General features: G+C 53.0%; 4 protein-coding genes across 4 annotated transcripts; 3 read left to right on the top strand and 1 right to left on the bottom strand.

Moving 5' to 3' along the window:
• Positions 1 to 374: 374 nt before the first annotated feature.
• On the bottom strand, positions 375 to 2,080 carry TGME49_270360 (hypothetical protein; the record flags this gene model as incomplete). The annotated part of the gene is made up of 2 exons (XM_002365671.2): positions 375 to 1,043; positions 1,556 to 2,080. The coding sequence occupies 2 exons, from the start codon at positions 2,078 to 2,080 to the stop codon at positions 810 to 812; spliced, it is 759 nt and encodes a 252-aa protein (XP_002365712.2). The 3' UTR covers positions 375 to 809.
• A 1,146-nt stretch (positions 2,081 to 3,226) lies between these two features.
• On the top strand, positions 3,227 to 5,496 carry TGME49_270370 (clathrin assembly protein AP19, putative). The gene is made up of 3 exons (XM_002365672.1): positions 3,227 to 3,750; positions 4,173 to 4,317; positions 5,033 to 5,496. The coding sequence occupies exons 1-3, from the start codon at positions 3,509 to 3,511 to the stop codon at positions 5,168 to 5,170; spliced, it is 525 nt and encodes a 174-aa protein (XP_002365713.1). The 5' UTR covers positions 3,227 to 3,508; the 3' UTR covers positions 5,171 to 5,496.
• Positions 5,497 to 7,890: 2,394 nt separating this feature from the next.
• On the top strand, positions 7,891 to 10,617 carry RPS13 (ribosomal protein RPS13). Its single transcript, XM_002365673.2, has 3 exons — positions 7,891 to 8,226; positions 9,159 to 9,246; positions 10,119 to 10,617. Exons 1-3 carry the CDS (start codon positions 8,080 to 8,082, stop codon positions 10,337 to 10,339), a joined length of 456 nt encoding a protein of 151 aa, XP_002365714.1. The 5' UTR covers positions 7,891 to 8,079; the 3' UTR covers positions 10,340 to 10,617.
• A 2,444-nt stretch (positions 10,618 to 13,061) lies between these two features.
• TGME49_270450 (MCM2/3/5 family protein) lies at positions 13,062 to 25,082 on the top strand (the record flags this gene model as incomplete). Its single annotated transcript, XM_018781577.1, has 12 exons — positions 13,062 to 14,170; positions 14,918 to 14,979; positions 15,769 to 15,894; positions 16,099 to 16,261; positions 17,216 to 17,310; positions 17,953 to 18,031; positions 18,370 to 18,917; positions 19,825 to 20,439; positions 21,426 to 21,622; positions 22,628 to 22,894; positions 23,468 to 23,936; positions 24,682 to 25,082. The coding sequence occupies 12 exons, from the start codon at positions 13,062 to 13,064 to the stop codon at positions 25,080 to 25,082; spliced, it is 4,131 nt and encodes a 1,376-aa protein (XP_018636613.1).
• Positions 25,083 to 25,609: the final 527 nt, after the last annotated feature.

Raw genomic sequence — 25,609 nt, 5'->3', positions numbered from 1 at the left:
TCGTTTCCTCGTGGGCAAATGCATCCACTATACATATGGATGTTTCTATAAGTTTTAAATACATGTCTACATATAAGTATTTGTGTGCATGCGGTGTCGTCTCTATCTCGACCTCTGACAGCGTCTGCGTGTAGAGTGGAAGTACTGAAACTGGCACCGTGAACTCGAGACGCGTCCAGAGAAGCAAACAAGAGGAACAACCTCGTCGCTTTGAATTCGACTTCGCTCCCCTTCCTCGCCCCCGACTCGTCTGCGAAATCGATGTCCACACTCTGGACCAGCTGCGTCGGATTCGTCAGCTTGGGTCTCTCGACTGTTTTCGACGCGATTTCCTTCCTTGACTGTTCGCTTCCGTGAAATGCCCGACCTCAAAAATCCGATTCTTCCGTCGACTCTCGAGTTAAGCAGGAAGTTGGACACAGCAGCATGCGTGCATTTAGAGCCTCTCTTCACCGGCGTGTACGTACACCTCAACGATGTCTTTCTACCCCAGAGCGCACCCAAGGCACACCTCCTCCTCCTCTTTGACAGAAACCTGCGCTGTGCATGCGCTTGTCTCCTTTTGCGTATTCTTGTATACGCCAGCATACATGTGAAGCTCCGAATGGCCTCGCGTCTCTGTCTCGTCTGCAGCGCCTTCCCTTCCTCTCTCGAAACGCAGCATGAGCTCCAGGAAAGCAAGCAGCCGACAACAGTATGCACAAACATGTACTCCTATACGTACGCAACGAAACCAATACACACATCCACGCAGTTGTGGGGTGCCCAGATGCGCGGTTCTGAGGACGGAGGCAGTTTGACTTTCCTTCTCAAGCCTCCGGTCTGTGAATGCCGAGGAGCTTGCATGCAAGCGTAGAGGCCTTGCTGAGCGTGCCTGGCTCCGGCTGTTTCTCCTTGTTCGCGAGCTTGTACATGCGTTCAATGTAGTACCTGCATTGTTCATCTTTTCCCCCTTCTCTCTGAGACAAACAGGCAATGGCTGCAACCGCTTCTTCCTTCAGCAGCTTCTCTGCTGGGTTCTCTGGAGTCACACGGGCGTCAGGCTGAAAAACGGAGAGACAAAGCAAGACAGCCAGCAAATACACCTCCTTTTTGGAGACAGAAATACCTTCAGAAAAGACTGAACGAGAACGGTGTGAAGGGAGTGACACGCCAATGTAAAACCACAATGAAAAACAAAGTGGAGCCAGCATCGGTCCTGCTTTGCGACGCCCGCTGGAACCCTCAGACCCGGTACACCGCCACCACAGTCAGAACCAATAGCTAGCTACTCGGGTGTACGGACACCGCAGCTACAGAAAGATGTAGAGGAATGTTGTCTCCTGAGGGGGTTGTGGCGGTATCTGTGCAGTCTTGTTTCGAGGGGAGAGCAGAGCAAGAAAGAAAGACGAGACTTGAAAACAAAGCGAAGCGCAGAAGAGCCTGAGAGAGGAGAGAAAGGAACGCAGAGAGCCACGAAGGAGAGGAAGGTGAGAAGAGAGAGGCAAACAGAGCCAAGGCGCGAGTGAGAGGCAAACAGCAAGATCAACAAAGAAAAAGGAATCAGGTGCCTCACCTGTGCCATGCGATTGCACTGTTCCAGAGAGTACCCGGCACCTCTGCAGAGAAGCATTTGCCTTGGATAGTGAAGATCGTCGAACTGCATTTCCGGAAGAGCCTCGACTGCAGGATTTGCAGGAGAACTTGGGGGCGCGTACAGGAGCGAAGGCCACTGAGAAATCGGTATGGTCGACGCCGCCATTTTGACTCTTTTCCCTCGGAAGTTCGCTGTAAACGAGACTCGAAAGAAAAAAATGAAAATGAAAAACAGACACGGGCGTCCCCGCCTCGCAAAGAAAGGAAGCGAGAAGGCGCTCCGAAGGCAAACGCCGGAGGCGAGACAGAAGAACGGGGCGAGACAGGCGAGGGAGGAACGTTCTGAGAGATCGACGCTTGCGGATCTAAGGAAAATGAAACGACGCCTGGGCAGAGATAAAGGTGAAGGAGACGTCCGGAGAAGCAGAGACTGTGAAGAAGGCGAATCCGCGCCAGACTTGACAAGGAAATCTGCGTTTTCTCGCGTAAAAACGCCGTTCTGCATGCGTTGGTCTGTGTTGTCAACAGCCCCCCCTCCTCCCTCGTGCGCCGCCTGTCTTCTTCCGCCGCGGCTTCTTTGCAGGGCTTCGTCTGTTTTTTCTCATCTGCTCAGGGTAATTCCCTGTTCGTCGAGGTCCGAATCCGGCTCTCCTCGCGGTGTCTTCTCGGCTTTTTTCCGGAAAACAAGCGAGAGGTTTCTCTCGAACGCGAAGAAGGTCGGCGAGTCCAACGGCCTGCTCCGGTCACGCGCCCAGCTGTCTCAACGAAAGACTCTCCAGCTCTGAACACAGAACAAAGTTAGGTTCACACACTGCAAAGATGATCGTTCTGTGCCTCTGAGCTGGCTCGCTGTTAATCGTCGTGAGACTGACGGCGTCGTTCGTCGTTTTTCCTGCCGCGGTCTGTAAGCGCAGCAGCACCGCTAGAGAGACCCTCAGCTCCGTTGTCGCCTTCGGTGCAGACCCGCAGAGAAAGCGCTTGTGTTTGTCGAAAAAACGAACCTTTCAGGCTTCCATTCTAGCTCGCTTCGCTTCTTGCCGCAGATGCCGGTTCGGCGTCTTGCCTGGCTTCCCTCTCTCCCTTTGTCACACCGCCGGGACTGTGCGGTTCCGGGCGTCTTTGTCTTCTTCCGCATTCAGGAAAGTAGCGAATTTTGCTGCTTCGCAAAACGAATCCTGCGTCCAAAACCTCTTTTCGCATGCGGCTGGAAAAGCCCAGGTGTCGCACAGTCTCGTTCTCGAGCCGGAGCTGGCTGTGCAGCTGGCTGTCTGGTCGGCCGGCCATGCGGTGTGTGTGAGTCGCGTAGGCAGGTGACGTCGTTCGGTTGAAAAACTGCGAGTTTTCCTCAGCGAAAATCTTCTTCAGAGAACGTTCAACGCCGCGTCGGCGTCTGGGGCTTTCGCGCGCTTCCGTTCGAGGTTGGGAGGCCTTTCCACCAAATCGGGTGCACAGACAGGTCTCGGACTTCTTCCTTCTGCGACTTCTTTCTCTGCTTCGCGTTCTCGGGATGCGCCGCGTCTCCTCGACGCGCGAGGAGTCTCCAAGCCTGACTTCGTCTTTTCGCTTCGTCACTGTGTGTCTCTCCACTCTTTGAGAGAGGAACCAACGGTTCCCTGTCCTCCGGCCTCGCGCGCGCTGTCCCCGGAGGAGAGTTTTCCTCTCGACAACTGTTCTCACATGATCTGTGTACTGCCTCCCCATCCCGCTGGTCTTCATCTGCCTCTCCTGTGTCTGCCGCTCGCTCGGCAAGAGAAGCGACTGCGCTGACGGCTGCCAAGTTTTTCATCTTTGCCTCGGCTTCCCCCATCTTCTTGGTCTCCGGTTTCCAACGGAGACTTCTTGTTCGCCTCATCACACACAGGCTGTCCCCGTCGCTGGAGGCGCAGTTTCGCGCCTTCTTCCCTTCGCATGCGTCTGCGCGTTCTCCAGGAAAATGATTCACTTTCTCCTCTTGGTGTCGAGACAGGGCAAGGTCCGGCTTTCGCGCTGGTACCTCCCGCCGTCCTGTTCCTCGCAGGGTCCCTCCTCGGGATCGGAAGGCGCCTTCGCGGCCGGACTCCCCATGAAAGAAAGAAGCGAACTGCTGCGAGAAGCGGCCTCCAGAGTTCTGCAGCGAAGTGCGAAGCAATGCAACGTCGTCGAGTGGAGAGACGACACCAAGCTCGTCTTCAAACGGTATAAAGGACTCCCAACGAATCCACAGCCACCGACTTCAATGAAGATCTACGTTTCTCCCCTTTTCTAACTCACAAGGATACACAGATGCCCATCTGCTTTTCTCTCTTCACAGAGACCTTCAGACAACATTTGTATATTCATGTATATATATATATATATATATATGTATATATAAAGTGCGTGTATATGTATAAACGTGTATGTATATATGTATATATATGTGTGTATGTATGTATATGTACTTCAAGATTTCTAGGTGTAAGCATCGATGTACACATGTGTAGGTGTCTCTGAAACTCTCTCTCTCTCTCTCTCTCTCTCTCTCTATATATATATATATATGTATTTCTATGTTTATGTTTTTTGTGAGGTCAGAGGATGGAGTCAGGACCCTACGGTTTCCTGTTTGCTTTGTTCAGGTACGCTAGCTTGTTCTTCATTGCATGCGTGGACAGCAACGAGAACGCGTTACTGACTCTGGAAGTGATCCACCACTTTGTCGAGATCTTGGATCGCTATTTCGGCAACGTTTGCGAGCTCGACCTCATCTTCAACTTTCACAAGGTGAGGCTTGTTCTCCCCCAAAGGCTCGTCTCTCTTCTCGTTTCTTCTCCTTCGCCCCCCGCGCCGCGAACTCTTGCGTTTCCGCCTCGCACACAACAGTCTCCTTTCGGAACATTGCACTTGCGTCCGCGTCGCGTTGAGCGCCAGTGGTCGTCGCTTCTCCGCTGGTTCCTCGGAACGCTTTTTTCACACAGTCATTCGTCATCTGCGTAGGAGTGTACACCACTCCTGGAAGTGAGCTTGCATGCTTGCATGCGGCTGTCAGTGTGGAGCGGCTTGCATCAGGAACGACTGTTTGGCCAACAGGGGCAAGGAGGAAATGGGGAACTTCTGATCTTGTCGGGGCACCCAGAGTTTCAAGTTCATGAGGTCGACGTCTGCCAGGTTCTTCTGTTTTCTCTTCTCGAGGCCTCACCCTCTCTGCAGACTCTCTCCGACGCGTTTTCTGCGTCTTCTGGACGTCGCGCCCTCTCACATGGCGTTCCGTCGATGCATGCATTTCTCTATCTGGTCACAAGTTCGTATCTGCCAGTTTCCATGTCTACATAGATCCACACACATCTATACATATGTAGGCGTTTTCTTTACGTACAGATATCTCCTTCTCCGGATACTGCATCGATGACTCTCTGTACCTGCAGACAGATGTACGCTTTGGCCTACGGTCTGTGGAGACTTTATCTGCGTAGGTGTGCCTGCTGTGCGGCTGTGTCAGGCATACTACCTTTTGGACGAGATTATTTGCGGCGGGGAGTTACAGGAGACCAGCAAGAAGGCTGTGCTGAGAGTGATGAATGCTCAAGATGCGTTGATGGAGGAGAGCAACACTAAAGGTGGAGTCAAGCTTACGTGAAGGACTTGCCTGTTGCTCTTGTTTCTGCACCTCTCGATCCTCCTGATCAGAGAAAAATCCTGGGGCTCCGAGAGAGCTACGCGTTTTCTCCTCGTCGCTTGTCCTTTTTGAAAAGGTTCGTTGTGCAAGAAAGCGGCAACCTTGGTTCCCCGCGCTTTTTTATTTCCATCCAGCTGCGACACCGCGTGTTACGGCAGACCGTCGCTCTCTCGCGCGATTCTCGCATTTTTCGCGATTTGTTCATGACTCTCGGGATGTTCCAATCTCTTCGGGGACGCGAATCGCGCATCTGCGCTGCCGCTTTGCGCTTCTTTCTTCAGCGTCCGGAGATCTGAACGAACAGACGCTGCCCGTCGAGCAAAAGAAAACACTGCTCGCCACTCTTCTCTGATCCTTCGTTCTGAGGATTGTTCTTTCGCTGTGCTTCTCATCTCGTCTCGCTTCATTTCCTTCTCTTCCTCTTCTCAAATTCTCTTGCGCATGCAATGTATATATATATATATATATATAGATAGATAGATAGATAGATAGATATGTAGATATAGATATGTAGAAGTACATAGAAGTCTTCACACAAACTCGTGTAAATACTCCATACAAAAGTGTACATATTACAGACGCTCATCCGTAGACATATTTTACATACACGTATACTTTTTTATACATCATTGCAAATACATGTATACGTATATATCCATCATTCCAGATATGCATTCACATCATACGCATGTGAGTAGTTATAAAGCGAGAGATGTGAACATTTGTTGGGAAACACAGAAACGAGTAAAGCCGCCGCGCTCCAATCGCGAGTTTCTTTCAGAAGTCTCTAGATTTTTTTCTCGAAGAAACGAGACTCGCATTGTCATGTCGACTGCGTATTAAACGAGCGCACCTAACTGCATGCGCGTGCCTGCCTGCCTGCATAGTCGAGCCTCGAAACGGAACAGCTGACAAGACCTACGTGGAGAATCGTCTCTTCTCTTTGCGAAAGGAGAATCGCATCTCCACAAACGTTTCTGGGTGTCCAGTCTCTCCTCCGTTAAAATGTGCTCCTGCCGTGCGTCGAGTTCGTTTCTTGTTTCCGACAGGAGATCTCACCTGCTTTCTCTTGGTGCAAAAGCTTTTGCTTCCTCTCCCTCCCTCTTCTCCATGCTTCTTTTTCGATTCTCTTTTTCCGCCATTTCTTCGTGAGGCACAACCGCCACACAGTTCATCCATCCCGCAGCTCCTCACCAGAGTCATAGACACACAAAACGCACGATAAGTGCATCTTTGTCTCCCCGATTTCCACACAGATGTATATATATATATATATACATATCTATATATGTATATATATGCATATGTATATATATGTATATGTATATATATATGCATATATAGAGAGGTCTACTTTCAAGTCGAGTCCTGTAGGTTCATCTGCGCATGCACCGTCCTCATGAGAGAGGCTGCAGAAAAATAGGCTTCGCAGAGATTGTCAGTGCATGAGACAACCGCGAAAAGCCGGCAGCCGCGGTAATACGGGGACGAGGAAAACGACTGAGCGTCACAACAGAAGCAGCCGAGTAAACGGCGAAGGAAATGGAAAGGACCCAAGTAAAATTTCTTGAAGAATTTCAGCGCAACAACTCTGCGGGTTCTTGCGAATAGAGGAATTTCACTTCCTCATCGTCTGATTTATGCTTTCATCATCTGCCGCTCAACAGCCGAATAAACGGTTCTCGGTGGCTTCCTTAAACTCTACTTCAGTAGTTGAAACTCTTTTGCTTCACGAGCCTTCGTCTCAGCCCTCACCGTCCTGAGTTCTGTCTTTGTTGAGGAAAGCTCCCGCTGAAAAAACAGGACTTTGTTTGCAGATTTCCATGTGTGCTGGAAAGTGAGATGTGACTTGGGGAAGTCCGCTTTGAAATTTCCATTGTTTTCTCAAAATGAAAAGTCTAAAAAATCGAAGTGCGTGCCCCGCGAGGAATTCCCCTCTGCAGATTTGTTTTGCATTTGTATGTCGTTTTTACGGAGAAAAGTCCCAAGCTGCTGCTCCTTCTCTAACTAGATGTTGAACGCTAGCACATATGCACCAGATGCTTCTGAAGTATACCTAAACGCACCTTGGGAACAACTGTGCTCCCATTCATAAAACTCATACAAGTCACCAAGCATGCCATACCCGTGAGACATAACAACGGAAGCTAGACTACTCCCCCCTGTTATTCCACACTATCGAAAAGGATTCCTAGGTTTCTATCCTCTGCCTTTTCCTGGGGCACACTGCAGAGAAACTACCGTCGCGCGTACCTCCCGACGTGCGAGGCGATAGCAAAACGCTTTTGAAGGAAAAAGTCGAGAAATCGACGAGTGCGTCTCTTGCATCCGAGAGAGAGATCCAACCCACCGAGTTCTCGCATGTGCAGCATCTGCAAGAACGTGATAATGCATGAACTCGATCATCGCCTTATCTGTGTGCATGCATTTTCGAAAAAGAAAGGCGTTTTCTGCGCGGAGACTCGCGCGGAGGCAAGACGAGACTTTCTCTTCTTCCAAACTGCGAGCCACGGGGGCGCATGCAATTTGAGCATCACGCAAAATCCCAAAACGGGTGGGGTGGAGCCGCAAACTTTTTTGGCATGCAGCGTTGAGCCTGAGCTGCGGTGGGGGCTTTTGTCGCGAGCGTGGGGTGCCGCGAGAGAGCAACGCGGCGCTACGCGGCCGACGGGTCTTCTGGGAAGCCTCGCATTTCCTCGACGGGTTCTCCCCTCAATTCTCTTCCTTTCTCTGCGTCTTCCTCAGGTGGCTTCGTCACCGGTTTTTCTCCTCGCGTTCGTGCTCCGCTGTGTGTCCGGAGTGCCGCGACAGATCGAGGGCGTTCTCCGCTTCCACCTTGCGGTTCCCAATTTCGATTTTTCTCCGTCACCATGGGGCGCATGTACGGTCCTGGAAAGGGCATGTCTGCCAGCGCTCTCCCCTGGCGCAGAAAGCCCCCGACATGGCTGAAAATCAAGCCGTCGGACGTCGAAGAGCACATTGCCAAGCTCGCAAAGAAGGGCCAGACCCCCTCCCAGGTACTTTCGGCGGGAAGAAGGGAGAAAAACGACGGAGTTGCCGCGGCTGCGGTCTGGGGAACAACGGGGAAGTGCACAGGAAAAATACGCGTTCTCCAGTTCATCGGGGGAAAACGCTCGCGAATCTCAGCCCCTCGACTCTCCGCAGTTATTTTTCGCAGTCTTTTCGCCCTCGGCCTGTTCAGCGGAGATGGGGACGAGAATCCTCTCCCTCCCTCTGCTGAGTTTTCCTGCCGCTCTCCTGTCTCAAAAAATGCTGCAGAAATGCTCGCTTGCCTCACAGCCGGACCTCTCTGTTGACCAAAGCGCCCAGTCGGGATTTCTTGCGCGGGGATGGGCTGAAGCAACCAAACGGGATGGACGTTTGTCGGTTTCCCCGCTGTCGTGTGACTTGCTCGAGGAACCAAAGAACGGGAACGAGCGGGAGGAAGCCGGGGGAAAATTTGCGTTCCTCCCCGCAAAACCTATCCGCAAAAATGCCTCGTTTCGCGAACTGTGGACAGGGGGGAACAACGCGTTGTGTTGTTTGTGTAGACCTGACTGACACGGTCCTGTGCGTGGGTGGCTGGGATCCGAGCGGTCCGAAGACAGTCTCTCGGAAATTCGCGAGCGGACCTACTGTTGTTCACTGAACGGTTCGCTTCTCCTGTGAAATCAACATGGTTTCTTGTGCATTTTACCGAAAGTGAGGACGACATGTTTTTTGTGACCGTGGCGCGGCCGTTCCGCGTCGGCGGCAAACCGGACGATCCAATGCGGCGAAACCGGGGGAGAGTCATTGCACACGATGAAGTCGCGAACGACCAAGGCAATTTTTTCGGAGGCCAAATCACATCCTTCGAGAAGTATGAATGCATGTGGAAGGTCGTCTGTTTTTCGATTCTCACGTTCTTCTTGCTTTTGGCTGCTTGTGCTTCTCTGGCGACTTACAGATCGGCGTCACACTGAGAGACTCCTTCGGAGTGCCGCAGGTTAAATCCGTCACTGGCAACAAGATCCTCCGTATCCTCAAGCTCCAAGGTAGGTTTACGCGTTAAGGGAAACACTGTTTCAATCTTCACGAGAACACTGGAGGGGCGGAAATCGGGGCGCAGCTCCTTCCAGGCTCAAGAAGGTCTGGGAGTGAAAAACGAACGCAAATGCATGCACGTTGTATATATGTATGCCTCGATACGGTGTGAGGGTAGCGCCTTTGGCAGGAGCAAGTGTGAAGTTTGCGTCTGTTTGGAGAGGGAATGACGCCGCGTCGTCGCGAGGGCGTTCTCTGCCTTCCCGGTTCTCTGTTCTTTGAGAAAGAACGTTTTTCGCGTTTCTCCGCAGTGAGAGGTTCCCTTCGAAGAGGCACCTAGATCAGTCGACTCGTTCTTGAGGAGGCTGGCCTTCGTCAGTGTGTCTGCTGCTTCTCTCACTGCAACACTGTCTCCCTTGAAGAGATTTAGCGCAGATGCTGATTTTCTGGCGTTCAGCTCTCTGCCGTCGCCCTCTCCAACATTGCAAGAATCACGTTGCTTGTCTCTCTCTTTGTCCAGCAAAGTGGAGTTTTTGTATGCGTGCAATCTATGCAATCGAGAGCTTGTTGAAGCGACGTTGCTCTCCTCTCCCAAGTGTATGCTCTCCGCGTTTCTTCGTCTGGTTAAAAAGGAACGGCGTCGCTGTCCTTCCCTTCGTGGCGAACTCGGTATTGTTTCTCAAATCCGATCTACTGCCAGCCGTCCAAGTGCCTGTCTGACCTCTTTCCTCGACTCCCGCATGCACATTTAGAGCGCGTGGAAGCGGCTGTTCAAGTCCTCCTCTCATCTGTTTCTCTAGGTTCTGAAGAGCGCCAAGTGCGTTTTCGAGGTCCTCCAGACCCGGCGCCACCAGTGTTCTCCCGACTGTTCTTTTTTTTTCAGGTCTTGCCCCCGAGCTGCCTGAGGACTTGTACTACTTGATCAAGAAAGCCGTGAGCGTGCGAAAGCACTTGGAGAGAAACAGGAAGGACAAGGACGCCAAGTTCCGTCTGATTCTTGTTGAGTCTCGAATTCACCGTCTTGCTCGCTACTACAAGCGCACAAAGCAGCTGCCTGCGACGTGGAAGTACCAGTCTGCCACTGCGTCGGCTCTGGTTGCGTAACTACTGAGATTGTCAAAGGGGGAAAGGGGAGCGATGCCCAACTGTCCAGAGTGAGAGGCAGAGAGGCGTGAGTGAGTCCTCTCTGGGCTTCCGGGGCGGTGAGGTTCCTGCGGAGTCGGTGCGTCGGTCTCGACTTCTATTCTTGGAAACAGGAGAGGGAACGTCGAGCGCGCAGCAGTTCGTCTCCAACGTGGAGGACCGGACCGCCTCGACGCAAAGTTCAGAGACTCAGAACTCACGCATGCCTTCAACTTTACTTCGAAACCTGTCGGAGACACATACTTGTAGAGGTCGAGAAACAAGAACGTCCGTCTTCACACCAACAGAGAGAGAGAGAGATTTCAAGTCGAAAGCGACACACACACATTAAGGCAAACATGAAATGGCCACAAAGGCACCTGCCCTCGAGATCCGTCCTTTTTAGTAGAGGGATGCAAGGGACAAAGGTCTCGTCTAACCTTCGAAGGAAAGGCCCTCTCTGGCGCTGAAGCCCTTGGGCTCTTCTACACAAAACACCCGATATATATATATATATATATATACATATGTATATATATATGTAGATGGATATTTGTAGATGGAGATATCTCTCGATAAAACCTGCGCAGACAGTCATCTCTCTCTGAATTATCTGCATATGTGTAGATGATCATGCCGAAGATCGTGGCAGATCTGAGTTGCATGGTTCATAGGTCGTGTGTCTGCGTTCCTTGAGTTCGGAGAGCCAAACTTCTTGACTCCAGATGTCTGCATTTGCACTGCCCCTACAGAGTAGGCACTGGGATCCGAGAAAGTCCAAGCAAGAATTTCTCATGTCAGATATCGTTTCTTTGTCGACGCTCGCCACCCGTGGGTGTATGCGAAGAGGCGATCCAGAATTAAAAAAAGCTTCCGGTTTTGCATGCATGAAACAGGGATCTATGATTCAAAGTGTGAGGAGCGAGCCCGATACATTGAACTATGGCCTGGTATTATCCCCTGACACACGCAAAACTTACTGGACGCCCTTGACAGCTCTAAAGTCAATACATATATATACATGTATATATATATATATATACGGATAAACATATAATGTATATATATATCTATATATATAGGAGTGCCGACTCTCTGCAGAGAAGTTCCACGGGTTCAAGACTGTCTTAGACAGGAGAGAGAAGTGCGAAATCCCGTGCATGTAGAAAACCAGCTGAAAGCATTGCTGGATTAACTGAAGTGAGGAGAGGCAGTTCAATCGAGGAGACGTTTCGCGGCATCGAGAAGGTGATTTCAGAAGCTGCAATAAAGGAGAACCCGGTCAGCGGGACTTTTTGAGGATGCAGCAACGCGCAGATCCGTACTACCGTGGACCAAGAGAAGGGGAATACAATTTCCTCCAAGTAGATTCCGTAAGCGCGAATGTACACCTGTATGCATGAATGGAGCAGAGAAATGTTGTATGAAACAAATGTCGAAAATCATCATCCGTTCTTTTGCCATGAAATCAACCGAAGGCACGTCGGATTCAGCGAACCAGAACTGGAGAGAGTCCTTTGGAAGATCCAGACATTTCACCACTCTGAATAAAAACACCGGGAAATCGGGAGGTCTCTCATGCCCTTCGTGGCGCACTTTCCACGACTTACAAGACAGAGGAAACTGCCATCCGAAAGAAGAAAAAGTTTCGGGGACTTCCGGCGTTCGAGCGCCCGTGTCACACCCGAGTGTGCTGTCCCTTCGCCTTCCTTTATGGAGTCTATACTGCAAGCAGAGAGTCCCCAACGAAGCCGACGAAAGACATGTGGTGAACAGAACAGAGAAATTTACACTTCTCGACAGAAACAGAGGCAAGAAAAAACTTTCCAACTGTCCAGCCAACGGACCCGAGCACCCACCATGGCGGTCAAACCGCTCGAGTCTCTCTGTCCTTTCTCGCGGTTCTCAAAGTGTCAAGGCGATTGTCCTTCTCTCGTTCTCTTTCATTCACCAGCATATTTGGAGAGGAAACAAGGAGGACAGTAAAATAAAGTTGAGAACCTATTCTCACGCTTTCAGCTAACATAAAATGTCGGTGAGTCTCCTTGGTTTCGATGAACGAGAAAAGATGCACGCGTCCATTATTGACAAGACATGCACGCTATCACGGTCCTTGGTGAAGAAAGACGGCCGCTGTAGATTTAAAGTTTTTCCTTCCTTCGTTATTTCTCTCCTTCAGCGACGTTCATGGAGCCGAGGAGCTGGTCTCTACTGTCGAGACACCTCGGAACGCTGTCGCTGCAGGGGTCTGCGTCGTCCTGTCTCGTTTTTTCTCCGGTACAATGTAGGAAATTGCAGCTCTTTTGTTCGCCAAATGGAAGGATGCTTCGGCTGAAGAAGAAAGACTGTTTTTCGTGTGTCTGTTACTCATTGTCGCCATTGAGTGACGCTCTTCTTCCCCATTCTTTTCTGTTTTCATCGTGGAGTCACACACCGCAGCGGGTGCCGGATTTGCTGTGTCTCCTCCGACTTCTTCTGCGCCTTTGTCTCTCTCTTTCCCCGTCCTTTCCTCTTCTGAAGCCTTTTCAGCTTTTGCGGTTTTCCACATATGCGCAAAGGCCATCTTTTTCGCTGTCAGCCGCGATACCACGCGTCAGAGGTCTCTCTACTCCGCGCCTCATTCTTGTTGACGTTTCGTCCTTTCCTTCTGCCAGTTTCTTCTTCATCAACGTTTCCGTCTAAACCTCCGTGAAGTTCAAAAGCGATGAGCAGGCGAAACTGGTCTGTTCTGCGAGAGGGCCGGAGGCCAGCCTGCCCTCCTGGCGGGTCTCCGGAGGGACAGGCCTCCCACCCTTCTCCAGGCAAACCACTCGCTGTTGTCTCTTCTTCTTCTTCTTCTTCTTCTTCTTCTTCTTCTTCTTCTTCTTCTTCTTCTTCTTCTTCTTCTTCTTCTTCTTCTTCTTCTTCTTCTTCTTCTTCTTCTTCTTCTTCTTCTTCTTCTTCTTCTTCTTCTTCTTCTTCTTCTTCTTCTTCTTCTTCTTCTTCTTCTTCTTCTTCTTCTTCTTCTTCTTCTTCTTCTTCTTCTTCTTATGTTTGTTCTCCTGCGGTGAGTCAAGCGTCCTCGCAGAATACGAATTGCTCTGACTTTTGCCTGCCTGTGGTTCTCGCGTCGTTCCTGCCCTCCGCGGCGTCATCGCCTCCAGCGTTGCCAGAGTTTCCTTGTCCGCTGTCGCGCCCGGTCGCCGGCGATCGGTCGAGTTTCGCAGCTTTTTCAGCAGCGGTCCTTGAGGCGTCTGCCGCTTCCCCACAGCCGTGGACGAGAGCTGCACTGGACTCGCTGCGTGAGGCCGCGCCCTCCCAGATCCGCGCCGAGTTTCTTCGCTTCCTCGCGACTACGCCGTCGCATCTGTTCACTCTGGGATTGTACGTCTCTGCGGCGACGAACGTTTCTGCCAAAAGCGCTCTTTTCGCGTCTCTCCTCTCCGCTCAGACTCCGGGCGGCTTGTCCAGCTCCGCTGCCGCCTTCTGGAGAGCTGTGGCGCTGGATCCGCAGCGTCGCGCCCTCCACGAAATGGTCTCCACCGTTTCGTTTGAGGTGGATCTCTTGTCGCTTCTGCACCAGGCTCCCCTGCTAGGTGCGGCGGTGGTGAACAAGCCGCGAGAGACGCTTGCGTTCTTGGAGACTGACGTCGTCAGAGACGTCGCAGCGAGCCTGCTTCGACATATGCAGAGCTGCGGGGAGCACGACATGCAGAGCAAAGAGGCGGAGGAAAAGCGACAAGAAGAACAACTGCTGCTCCGATCCGCGCCTCCCCTGAAGATCAGACTCACCCACATCCCCAAGGACAAATACATGGAGAGAAGGACTCCGCTGTGCGTACACCGGGAGGCAAGGGAAGCGAGAGCCAAGGCTCTCGAACAAGGACGAAAGCGACGAGAAGAAGCGAGAGATATAGAAAGAAGAAGGAAGGAGAAATAGGAAGGAGAAAGAAGAGAAATGGCAAGCGGAAGAGAGAAATGACAAGGACAAGAGAAAAAAAGAAAGGAGAATTGAGGAGAAGCAGCCAGGGCAGATGATGAGGCCATTCATAGGGGTGACGGAAGAAAAAGGAGAAGAGAAGAGGAACGAAGAAGAGGACGAACAGAGACAGGGAAAGGCAAGAGGGTCGGAAGAGAGAAGAACACAGACGAGAAACAGAAGGAAACCAAAGCACGTAACGCGCTGCCAAGAGATACTTTCAGCATGACACTGCGACTAAGACGAAGAGAGAAGAAGATCAGCGGAAGAGAGAAGAAAATCAGCGGAAGAGAGAAGATCAGTGGAAAGGGAAGGAACGACGGCGAATTCTGTGACCGTGCACTGGCGAAGAGGCGAAGGAAAGTTGAGAGTCCGAGAACGGAGATGGGCAAGAAAGAAGGGGATGACAAGAGAAAGCAGTGTTGTTGGCGACTGGTGGGCAGCGGAAGCCAGCGAATCACGAACAAGAGACGAGGACGTGAGAGAGAGAACGACGGAGGAGGCATCGCTCGCAGTGCCTAGATACCGGAAAGCGGGAAGGCGCGAGGCGGGTGTGGGTGTCGATTCAACTCTTTTCTCTTTCTTGCTCTTTCTCTCTTCAGCCAAATTCGAACTAGCGACGAAGGAAAGCTTGTGGTCATCACGGGTCGCGTCGCTCGCGCAGGTACCGTTGATGACTCTCTGTGTCTGTTTCGAATTATCTGAAAAGGAGAAAGAGGCGGCCGGCTTCGTCTTCCGAATGCTGGAGGCGACCAGGATTCCTCCCTTTTTGTTTGTGCGCCAATTCAGCGAAGGCTGGCGACAACAAACAAGTCTTGTTCTCTCCACGAGATGTCTGCAAGGATCTTGCGAAAACACTCGAACCCCCAATTTCACGCTTCTCCTCTATTTCCCCATGTACTCCGCGTGCTTCTCTCTCGCGACTGTTTTTCAACTCAGTCGTTTTTCGCCCATTCCTCTCGGCGTCTCTCGTCTTGTCGTCCGCCACTCAGTCTGTGGATCTCTGGAGAGCGTCATTCGTCTGGATGCTCCACTTCTACTTTGCGTCGCTTTTTGTGTGAAGACACGCATATACCCACCTGCATCTCTGGACGCGACTCTCTGCAGATCTTCCGCCGTCTGGTCTGTATGCCGTTGTTTCTTTGCCGCCTTCCGCGGCTTGTGTTCGCTCGTCTGAAGGATCTCGCCCTGGGCGCTTCTTGCTAGTTAGAAGCAATAGTCGGTCGGGCGTCAGTGTTGAACTCAACGCGCCGTTTCTCTGTTACAACGGGATTACGCTTCCCAGCGTTCTTCGAGAGAGTTCGGAACGTCTATCTCTAACACAAACCGCGACGACTATTCATTTCTCTATTCACATGTCAAGTTCAGTGCTTCTGCAACCTTCCTGCTGTGAGCGGTCTTCTTCTCTTTTCGCGAATGAAGTCAATTCTCGCTGTCTGCCTTGGCTTGTCAGGCGACCTACAGGCCGTCGAAGAAGAACGGACGATGTCCTGCCGACAGTGTGGCGAGTGCTTTCGCGTTTTTGCTTGCGCCGAGCAAGGCTATCAACTCGACATTCCTCTCAAATGCCCCGCAGGAAGTAAGGAGTGAGGTCTGCGTTCGTCTCGACTCACTCGAGAGAGAGAACATTGCTCCCCGACACTCTCGTCCTCTGTCTCCTTCTGCGTCAGGAATCTCTTCCTGCCGGTCTCGTTCGTTCGGGCGTCCTGTCGTCTTCTGCGTCGGCTTCGTTCCTCTTCATTCCTTCTCGCGTCTCGTGTGTCTTATTCTCTCTGTTCATCAGGCGCAGCGATTCGCGAGCAGCTTCGCGCTCGCACGGCTTCGCAGGAGAAAGTCCCTCATCGCGGACGCGGGGGCTTTTGGGGACGCCGGCGAGGTCCGTGTGAAGGCGAGACGTTCGACTCGCTGGGCGAGGCGACCTGCCTCATGGACTACCAAGAAATCAAGTGCGTACGAAACGCCTCAGGGAAGCACGAGTGGAGCGACAGGACAAGAACGCAGGGGTAGAGGAAACGAAGCAGTCCGTGGAGAGCCAGAGGCACAGATCGCCCAGTGAAGAGGGTTCAGATGAGGCGAAACCCGCGAAAAAAAACGAAAAACAACTGGACGACGCTCTGTGAAGAGAGACAAGAGCCGCTCTGGATCGTCCTGAATCGCCTGTCTCCGACGTTCAGCTTGGCAGGCTGGCCGCTCGACTAAAACAGGCGTGACTCCCTAGCATGAAGATGAGGCTGAATCATTAGACGCGGTACCAAACAAATAGACAGAAGGCTCTACGGAGAACGGAGAGCCGCGCTCTCCCCGCCCGGCTCGAGTGTCTTTGGATGATGCGCGGCTGTCGTTGCCTTCCCCGGGGGTGGGGGGCGTTTCCGAGAAGGAAGAAAAGGACGGAAGATGAAAAACTGAGAAACGCGAACGGACTCAAGGAGACTGAGGAACAGCCAAAAAGTGGAACATCAGTTGTCGAAAGTGTTTCTCTCTTGCGGAATAGTTTCTGGTGCTGTGCATGCGTTGGCGCCTTCGAGGTGCCTCTGGCTCTTCTCTTCTTGCTTCAAAATTCGAGCTCCATGCACCGCCTTCTCTCTCGGTGTAGCTGCCTAGTCACGGTCGACGTCCGACCTGAGGGACCCGCGGGGTGGGTCTCGGCTGCATTGTTTTCTGTGGCGGCCTTTGTGTGGCTTCGAGGACGCCCTCGAGGGTCCACTTGGAATCTCGTTCTCGCTTCTTCTCGATTCTTCTCGCGTTCTCGGTAGCTGTGCGGAGAGGGGCTGCAGGCCGCGTTTCTGAATTGGACTGAAGTTCCAGATGCCCATCGTTCGCTGGCAGGCCGCAACAATAGAGTCTGTTCGAAGAGTAATTGCCTTCTCGCTTTGGCTCTCCGCTCTCCGCTCTCCCTTCAGACTTCGCTGCTCGCTGGCGGGAGCAAGAAAGTATCTCTCTCGAGATCCGGCACACCGCGCGCTGCTACCTGTGGTTCTCCTGAGACACCTTGCAGGTCAGAGGCTCTCCTTTGTCTTTCGAATTCTGTGTGATGTCGTTTCGCGTCGTGTTCGGTTCTGGCACCCTCGTTTTCTTTTGCTGCGCTGTGTCGTTCTCTCTTGCTGACTTATTCGTTCCTCTCTTTCTCAACTCGTTCTTGTTCTCCGTCCTTTCTTTCTGCGAGACCCTCCTCGTGACCTACTTCCCTCTGGCCTCTCTTCCTGCTGTCGGTCGTCTTTCTTCTCGGGCCGAACTGCGGCAGCGTGCATGCTTCTGCTCGTCGAGCTCTGCGTTGTCGCCTGCTTTGTTGGGGAGTCCTCGATCTCGGATGCAGTCTGTTACGTCGCTGCCGCGGCTGCAAGTGCAGCGGAAGACTGCGCTAAAAACAAGACTTGAGGATCGCACTCGATAGGCCGCACCGTCCTGCCTTCAGTTGGCTTCAGATCGACGGAACTCCAGTCCAACCGGGGCTACGCCGGTGCCCACTGCCTGCATCGCCACCGAAGGAGCGACCGAAGCGTCCGAAGCGCATGCAGTGTGAAAAATCCCTTCATTCGAACGCGGCGCCACGGTCTTCAGACGGGGCCTCGACGTAGGAGTGCGTCGCTCCAGAGAAACACAGGCAGCTGTCTTCCCCGAATTCAACGTTTGCCTTCAGGCACTGTCTCGATGGGCGACATCGTCACCGTCGTCGGCATCGTAGGCAGACGCTGGCAACGCGTCGTCCGCGACATGAGGTCCGAAAGACAATTGTACCCGAGCGGAAACCCCACAGAGACGACGCGCTAGCCACAGATAAGATTTGCATGCAGATATCCGCCCAGACACTCGACGCCGAAACGCCACCCCAATGAAACTAGCCACATATATATATATATATATATATATATATACATATAAACGTATATTTGTATACATTTATATATATATATATATATATGCATATATGTATATATGCATATATGTATATATGTATATATATATATATATATGAGACGTATGTGTAGAGGTGCGTGCTGGAGTGTGTGTGTGTGTCAATGAGAGGGGCTGTGCTGTTTGAGTTTGGAATGCTCAGAGCAGAGGTCGAAATGGTTCTCGAGGCAAACAACATCTTTCACATTCGCCCGGACCCTCTGGCTGCGTCGCGCCGCAGTGTTGAGTGGCTTTTTCGGGATCCGTACCTCGTCCAAGTCTTTGCAGCTCACCAGCGCAAACGTCTTCTTTCGACCGACGCTCGAAAGACTTTCAGACCTCCTTCGCTTCAGGACGCGCATCCCCCACCTGCTTCCTCGTCTTCTTCTCTTGGCTCTGCGGGGAGTCAAACAGAGAGGGAGTCCCAGTCCCCGCGGAAGTTGCGGCAGAAACTGCCGAGCCTCGAGGAGGTTTTCCAGGCCTTTTGGGAGTCGACGGGGCGCGACACAGACGCAGCGCAGGGCGAAGCGACCGGCGGCGCCGGAGAGCGAGGGAGAGCGCGCGAGAGAGGAGAAAAGGGAGAAGAAGGATTGAGAGGTGGAAGCGGCGGCTGGGATGAGTGGACGGCGCGAGGCCGTCTTCTCGACGCAGCCTGTCCGTCGCTTTACGGCATGGGCTCGGCAAAACTTGCCCTCCTGCTGACGTTGATCAGTGAGGAGAACAAAGGCAGACGAAGATCAAGGAGAGAGGGAATACGAAGAAGGAAACGCAGTGGGGAGAACAAAGAGAACAAAGTGAAATGAAAAGAGCAAAGAGGCAGCGAGAGAGACGGAAACGAACAACGGAGGAAAGGAGAGACGCAGCCTCCAGAGAAGCAGATAGACCAAGATGTGCATGCACCTGTGAATATCCGTCGAGCGAGGTCGAGACAGCGCTCGAGAGACCTAGACGCAAGAACGTTTAGCTCAGGACACAGAGAAAGAGAGACACAGGGAGGTAAATACATAGGAAAAGAGGAGCGAAACGCAGAAGCAAAGAGATGGAGAACTACACATATCCAGAGAAAGACGAAAACCGTTCGCCGAGGAATCGACAGAGTGCGCGACAGGGAAAAAGCTCGAAGAAAGATTGAGGGAATTCCAAACACGACAGAAGACTGTGAGGAAGAAGATATGACGAGACTGTGACATCGAGAGCCAGGTTGCATCTCGCTTCTTCTGCCTCTTGGTCGCTCCAGGCGATTCTTGTCCCTGCACCTCCTCCCGAGACGCAAAGTGCCTCGAGTTTTGATCTCTGTGTCTCGTTCCCTTCCGCTCCTGATTTCCTCACGTGAGCTTGTAAATGACGCTCAGAGCTGATTCCTCCCAGGCGACACCCTGCGGCCCACAGGCGCAGATGAACAGTCGCGTTTCTCCCTTTCCGCTAAGACAGAACCTGAATCCAATTCTTGTTCGAAGAGTGTATCCTGTGTGAAACTTAACGTTGGTGCGAGTGACAGGGTGATACCTGTAGATTATGGCCGAAGCATCGCCGGACGTGGAATGCCTTAACGCTGGTTTCCTTTGTCATGTTTCACCAAATCTGCCCTTTCGATTGCGTCTCTCTCGGCTGTCTGTAGGCGGCTGTGAAGCGCGCACAGTGCCGCCAGGAGGCTTCGGGGACACCCGAGCTCTGGCCGCGAATTCGTTCGCTTCTCAAGAGGAAGGCGACCAGCAAGAAGAAGAAAGCGGATCCCGATGGAGGAAGTTCGTCCGTCCAGCTGCAGGCGACGCCCAGAGAGAAGCCGACATCTGGGCGCCCCCGACGAACCGCGCGGCCTACCTTCTCTGGGGTGGAGACGCCGCGGATGGGGACGACGTGAGGGCAGAGACGTCTGGGAGTAAGGCGAAGAGAGAGAAGGCCACCGGGGAGCAAGGAGAGGGGGAAGGAGGCCGTCGCGGAGAACGCGACTCGCGTTTGCACCGACAGCCAGACGAACGCGTCGCGTGCGAGGAAGACGAGGGCGCCCGGTGTCAGGATTGCCGAAGGCCGGGCAGAGACGACAGAGAGGACGGCGACGTCGAGGGCGTGAGGCATCGCGATGCCAAGAGAAAGCGAGAAGACCGCGAAAGTGGAGAAGGATGCAGCACTCGACACAAATGCCACTTGCTTCTCTTGGGCGCGACAGGAACGGGCAAATCGACTTTGCTCCTTGCAGGACGGCGACTCGCGCAGAAGGCCTTTGGAGCAACTGGTGAGGTTTGGCGCCGGTCGTGCGCCAGTTGATTTCGAGTCCATGACACGTTTAAGAGGCAACTCAGGAAGGACTCAACTTGAGACCCTCTGGGCGGAGGGAGGATTCTGCCAGGAAGAACGAAAACCCGTTTTCAGTTCCGCACAGACGGCGTTCGCTGTGGGTCGGGGAGAGTCGAAACGCGAACGCGAATTCTCGCTAGAACAGAAGAGGATCTACAGGCGAAGGTGACTCCCGTAATGTTTGACTTTTTTTCTGGGGGACGCCGAGGCAGACCTCATCAGGTCTGCGATGGGGAATGGCGCATTCCAGAAACTCGGCAACATGAATGCTCGTAGGCCTTTGGCGTGGAAAAGAAGTCCAGGAAAAAGAGTTAGGGACAACGGCCGAGCCTCGAGTACGCGTCACGTGAGACCTGGCGCTGGCCTGCCTGTGCACTGTGTAAAAAGAGATTCGTAAGTTTGTAGGGACTTTCTTTGGGGAGTCCACGCTTCGCGAGGCGAACTCACAGAACGCATGTAACTCCCCGGGAGTCTCCGAGGTGCAGCGTCTGTCCAGCGATCCCGGGAGCCTCTTTGGCGGCCTGGCATGTCAGCAGGGGGCTCCGCGAGTTGGCGTTCACACGAGGCTTTGTTGAAAGAAAAAGGTACTTTGTGCATGCGGAGTGTTGGCCATCCTCGAGTGACGCAGGGCGCTGCGGACCTGCGTCGCAAGAGCGAAGAAACTCCGGCACAGGGACAACCACTGTCGCAGTCGTGGAGCGTCGTCAGAGACGGCGTGTAGAGGGAAAGTGCTCAGTTCTCCGTCTCCGCGGACGGAGAGACAGGGAGGGGGTCTGCGCGCAGATGCGCGTCGCCTCGAGAAGCGAGGCGGCGTTCAGCCGTCTCCCGTGTCTCTCTCCTCTCTTCCGTGAAGGTTCATGGTTTCGCGCGGTCTGAAGGTTTGCGAGCAACTGAACAGAGTGTCGATGTTCTCGTGCGTTTCAGGGATGGGATGCACAGCCGCAGGGCTGACATGCGCCGCTGTTCGAGATAGCGGCAACGGCGCCTGGCACTTGGACCCTGGAATCCTCGTTCTGGCCGATGAAGGCGTCTGCTGTTTAGACGACTTGTATTTGATGAAGAAGGACGCCCAAGCCGCGATCCATGAAGCCATGGAGCAGCAGTCGATTTCGGTCGCCAAGGTAGCGAACGCGACAAAGACTGGAGAGCTGAATCACGACCACCGTGAAGCAGCAAGAGGAAGAAGGAAGAGGAAGAAGAAGGAAGAGGAAGAGGAAGAAGAAGGAAGAGGAAGAGGGGGATATAAGGGGAGAAGACAGCGAGCCTAAGCGAGAAGAGGGAGCACAGTAGCGGAGGAGAAGGAGAACGAAACGGGGACGAAGGGAGGCACGCGGAAGAGAGAGAGGAGAGGGAGGGAGGAGGGCGGTGGAAGTGGGGAAGGAGAGGAATGAGGAGAAAGAAAGGACCCAGGAAGAAAGAAGATTCGGGGCAGACGCAGGAAAGGAGCAAGATGAGGCGGAGACAAACCGCAGGAACGAAAGAAGAGGAAACGAAGGAAGAGAGGAGAACAGGAAGGAGGCGGGCCAGGGAATGGAGCAGCGCAGAAACGAAGCAGAGGAAGGAAGAACAGAAGTAGACGTCGGACAGAAGGCGCATAGACGGAGAGGACAGCGCCTGTAGAATCTGCGAGTTGTATCGGTGTCTGATTCTGCAAAAAAGAATGCCTGTACATTCTGCTGAAGTCGTGCAGATATGATATCAGGGAAGGGGCTTGGAGGCATTTTATTCCATCCCATACCGCACCGATTCTTCCGTAAATCCTTCTTTCCTGACGCCGTGTGCTCCGTTCAAAGTTAACCACGGGCTGCGATAAAAGTCCGTTGAAATGACGTCTTCATGGCCAGTCTGGGGGATGCCTGGCATCGCGTGCGAAATGTGAAGAATGTGAAGAAGAGACAAGGAAAGAGGACGAACGACTCAAATTGAAAAATTCCAGATCTCTGTCAATCTTGTGTCGACGATACGAACACCCCTCCACCTTCTTCATGACCTTCGTTGTCGTTTCCTCTTCAGTGGCGCGCTTTCCTTCTCCTCTATCAGTCTTCTTTTCTCCCTCTCTCCCTTTCTTCGTTTTCTTCTTCTTTCCTCTTTTCACTTGTTTCTTCTCTGGTTTCCTCTTTCTGCAGGCGGGTCTGGTCACGCGTCTGACAGCTCGGTGTTCGATCATCGCAGCGACCAGCACGGAGACGGGTGCCGTTGGGGGGAAGACTTTCTCTTCGCTTTCCAGGCTTTTCGATGCAAATAGTCCGAGTGGCTCGAGCGAATGCTACGCCGACCTCCCCTGTCTCGATGCCAACATGCCTCCCCCCCTCTTTTCAAGATTCGACGCAGTTGTCGTTCTCGGAGACGCCCCGCGGGCGATCGATGCTGTCACCGACTTCATCGTTGGTCGAGTAGGCTCTGCGTTTTCAAGAAGAGAAAACAAACGAGACAGTAGATGGGAACGGACAGCTTCCGCAGAGTGCGGGTGGCGTTACTTCGTGGTGCTTCTCCTACCTGTCCATCGATAGGTCTTCTTCTCTTTCTCTGCTGAACGAGTGCAGTTTCAGAGTTTTCCTTTCGTTCTCACAGTCGAGTTTTCAGTCTGGTCGCGCTTCACGCGAAGATGTGCATGTGCTGCGGGGTTGTTTTCGGGCAACGCATTCTATCCATTGCAAGTCCACCTGTGAAGTGTCTCTCTTTGTGACTCGACAAGAAGTATCCGAGACTGTCTCCTCCATTCGATGGGCCTGAACGAATGGACATCCTTGCAGAAATCGTTTTCAGAGATACCCTCTAATTCGCGTCATGGCTCAGCCTCATTACAGGCCGCTACGCGTTGGAGAAGGCATGTCTCACTCGACTTGAGTGAGACATGCCTTCTCCAACGCCTGCTCACCAGATGCTGCAGATTATGGCAGGACCATGCGCCGCACAGTTGCTCTCGACGTTCGCTCGATGTCCTCTCTTTCCGTCGCCTTTTCCAGGCTGTAGGTCGCGGTCAAAAATCGTCAGCCGCAGGCCCGCTCCCGCCGCCGCTGGACGTCGCGACGCATGCAAGTAAGACTGAAATTGGCTCCTCGTCTTCGTTGGAGTGTTCCCGCGCCGCTCAAGGCCGGCGTCGACCTTCTGCACTCGGTGCGCTGCTGTCCTGGACGACGTCGCTGCTGCGGCTGTACCTCGCGTTTGTTGGAAACACGTTCTTTCCTGGACTGTCGAGGCAAGCGGGGCAAGTTCTCTCACGTTACTACCTGCGTTTGAGAGCCGTGGGCTCGTCGAGCGGCGAATCGCGTTCGGCGGAAGGTGCTCTGCATGCGCTGGGTCCGTTTGGGAAGCCTGCCGGTCCGCACGGAGGCGGTACCGGAGTCACAGTGCGGTTCTTCGAAGGTTTGTTTCGCCTCACACAAGCGCATGCACGACTCATGGCGAGGCACACCGCAACGCGGAGAGACGCCAGTGAGTCGAACGAGAGAGAAAGAGAGAAGCAGCGAAGAAAAGGGGAACAGAGAATGGAACAAGAGGGGAAGACGAGAAGGGTCTTAGGTTGTGGGAAGTTGCTGTGGGAGACGGGGGAGACCCAGAGGGAGACGCGATTTCGAGGGAGGTAGCGTGCGTAGTTGCGTCGTTGGTTTAGGACTCTAAGGTGGTGAGGCGACAGACAGAAGGCGTCACAGAGAATATGTGTGAAGTGAGAAGGCCTTTGGCAGGGGTATTTCGGCTGGAACGGAGAGACAGAGCGGCAGAACGAAGGGACGCGAACACAGACGAATCCCTCAAACAAGTTCTGTGCAAATGGTGAAACGGTAGCATTTGAGCCTCGAAAGGTTGAACCAGAAACATGAGGGTTCATGCAAGAGATGCCACACCGGAAATGCCTGAAGATTCAGAAATGGAACAACCCAGAGACGAGGTACTTGGCAAGGCTGCCGCACGCTGGCGTTCCCCATACGTTTCGCTGTGTCTCGACCAACTGCGGCAGCGAGCCGCAACCTATTCCTCTTCTGTGGCCTTCCTTGTTTTTCGTGTGTCCACAAAAAGTGACTTCTCCCTGCATGACAGCTGCGGGAACTCTTGTGTTTCAAGAGCGGGTAAAAAGTTCCCGTCTCCGTACCTTCTCAGGGCGTTAACTAGCAGCCAGAGAGCCTCTGAAGCTAGACTCCCTATTTCGCGTTATGTTCTGTTTCTCCGGCTGTGTCTTCAGTAGCCGTCATTTGGATGTTGGAGACATCGCTCTGTGGCAACCGAGTCGTTCCTGGTTTGAAGAAAGGAAACGCAGACGTGCCAGAGGGACGCCATGGTCTGCTGCGTCTCTCCGAGGCTTCCACAGCACGTGTGGTGGATTTCCTTTGCGTTCTGCCTCCGCAAAAAAACAGCGGGGCTTACTCTGCTGGGCCTGACGAGTGGTCAAGGTGCCCGGGGGGCGCAGAAAACGCAGGGAACAGAGAGTCAGCGGGACAACTTGTTTATCCCTCGCTTCAGACAGTTGCAGGCAAAGCTCTGCACTGCGACATTCGCAGCGAAGCGCAGTACTTGGCGGTAGAAAAATTGATTTTGAAAAATCTCGGGTTGTCGATGGAAAGCGGGGGTGCCCAGCAGACCTAGGGAACACTCCCGGTCAGTGGCACGGGAAGAACGCAGAGTTCTGCGGGGAACCTTTGTTCGGACACAAACACCAAGCGGGCGATTCTGCACCTACAGATCTAGAATCGTGGCGCTTTTCCTTCAGTAGGCGGACCCCCCAGGGCAGACGGGAACACCCAGTTATCGTGTGCTTCGTAAAACCAATTGAAAAGACTTGTTAAACGTGCACGGACACGCCACGGCTTTGCGCGTTTGGCCAGGACACTTCAAACTATCCGATTTCCTTTCGCGTTTCCTCTCGCTGGTAGTACGAGGGACAATGGTTGTCGAGCCATTCGCTGGATTCCCGTATACCTACTGCTCCTAGCTTGATGGCCACGAAAAGCACAATGGAACTGGGATCCTGTGCTCACAGACGCGAGCATCATCCGACCCATCCCAACACAGGAGTAATCCTTGTTGAGAAGGGGTTATTCACAAGCTTTTGTCGGCCGAAATCACTTTTTAGACTGGTTTCAGGGCCACCATTTTCACCAGGCTGCGAACGA

This window comes from Toxoplasma gondii, chromosome VIII, assembly GCF_000006565.2.
Source record: "Toxoplasma gondii ME49 chromosome VIII, whole genome shotgun sequence".
In the NCBI taxonomy this organism is placed as follows: Eukaryota; Apicomplexa; class Conoidasida; order Eucoccidiorida; family Sarcocystidae; genus Toxoplasma; species Toxoplasma gondii.
This window is presented reverse-complemented; position numbering and strand designations above follow the sequence as displayed.

Bases quoted from the DNA above. Each gene is read 5' to 3' on its own strand.
- RPS13 (XM_002365673.2), top strand. From the start codon at position 8,080: ATGGGGCGCATGTACGGTCCTGGAAAGGGCATGTCTGCCAGCGCTCTC. The intron at 8,227-9,158 runs GTACTTTCGGCG...GGCGACTTACAG, and splicing joins AGGGCCAGACCCCCTCCCAG to ATCGGCGTCACACTGAGAGA. The intron at 9,247-10,118 runs GTAGGTTTACGC...TTTTTTTTTCAG, and splicing joins CCGTATCCTCAAGCTCCAAG to GTCTTGCCCCCGAGCTGCCT.
- TGME49_270370 (XM_002365672.1), top strand. From the start codon at position 3,509: ATGATTCACTTTCTCCTCTTGGTGTCGAGACAGGGCAAGGTCCGGCTT. The intron at 3,751-4,172 runs GTATAAAGGACT...TGCTTTGTTCAG, and splicing joins ACCAAGCTCGTCTTCAAACG to GTACGCTAGCTTGTTCTTCA. The intron at 4,318-5,032 runs GTGAGGCTTGTT...CGGCTGTGTCAG, and splicing joins TCATCTTCAACTTTCACAAG to GCATACTACCTTTTGGACGA.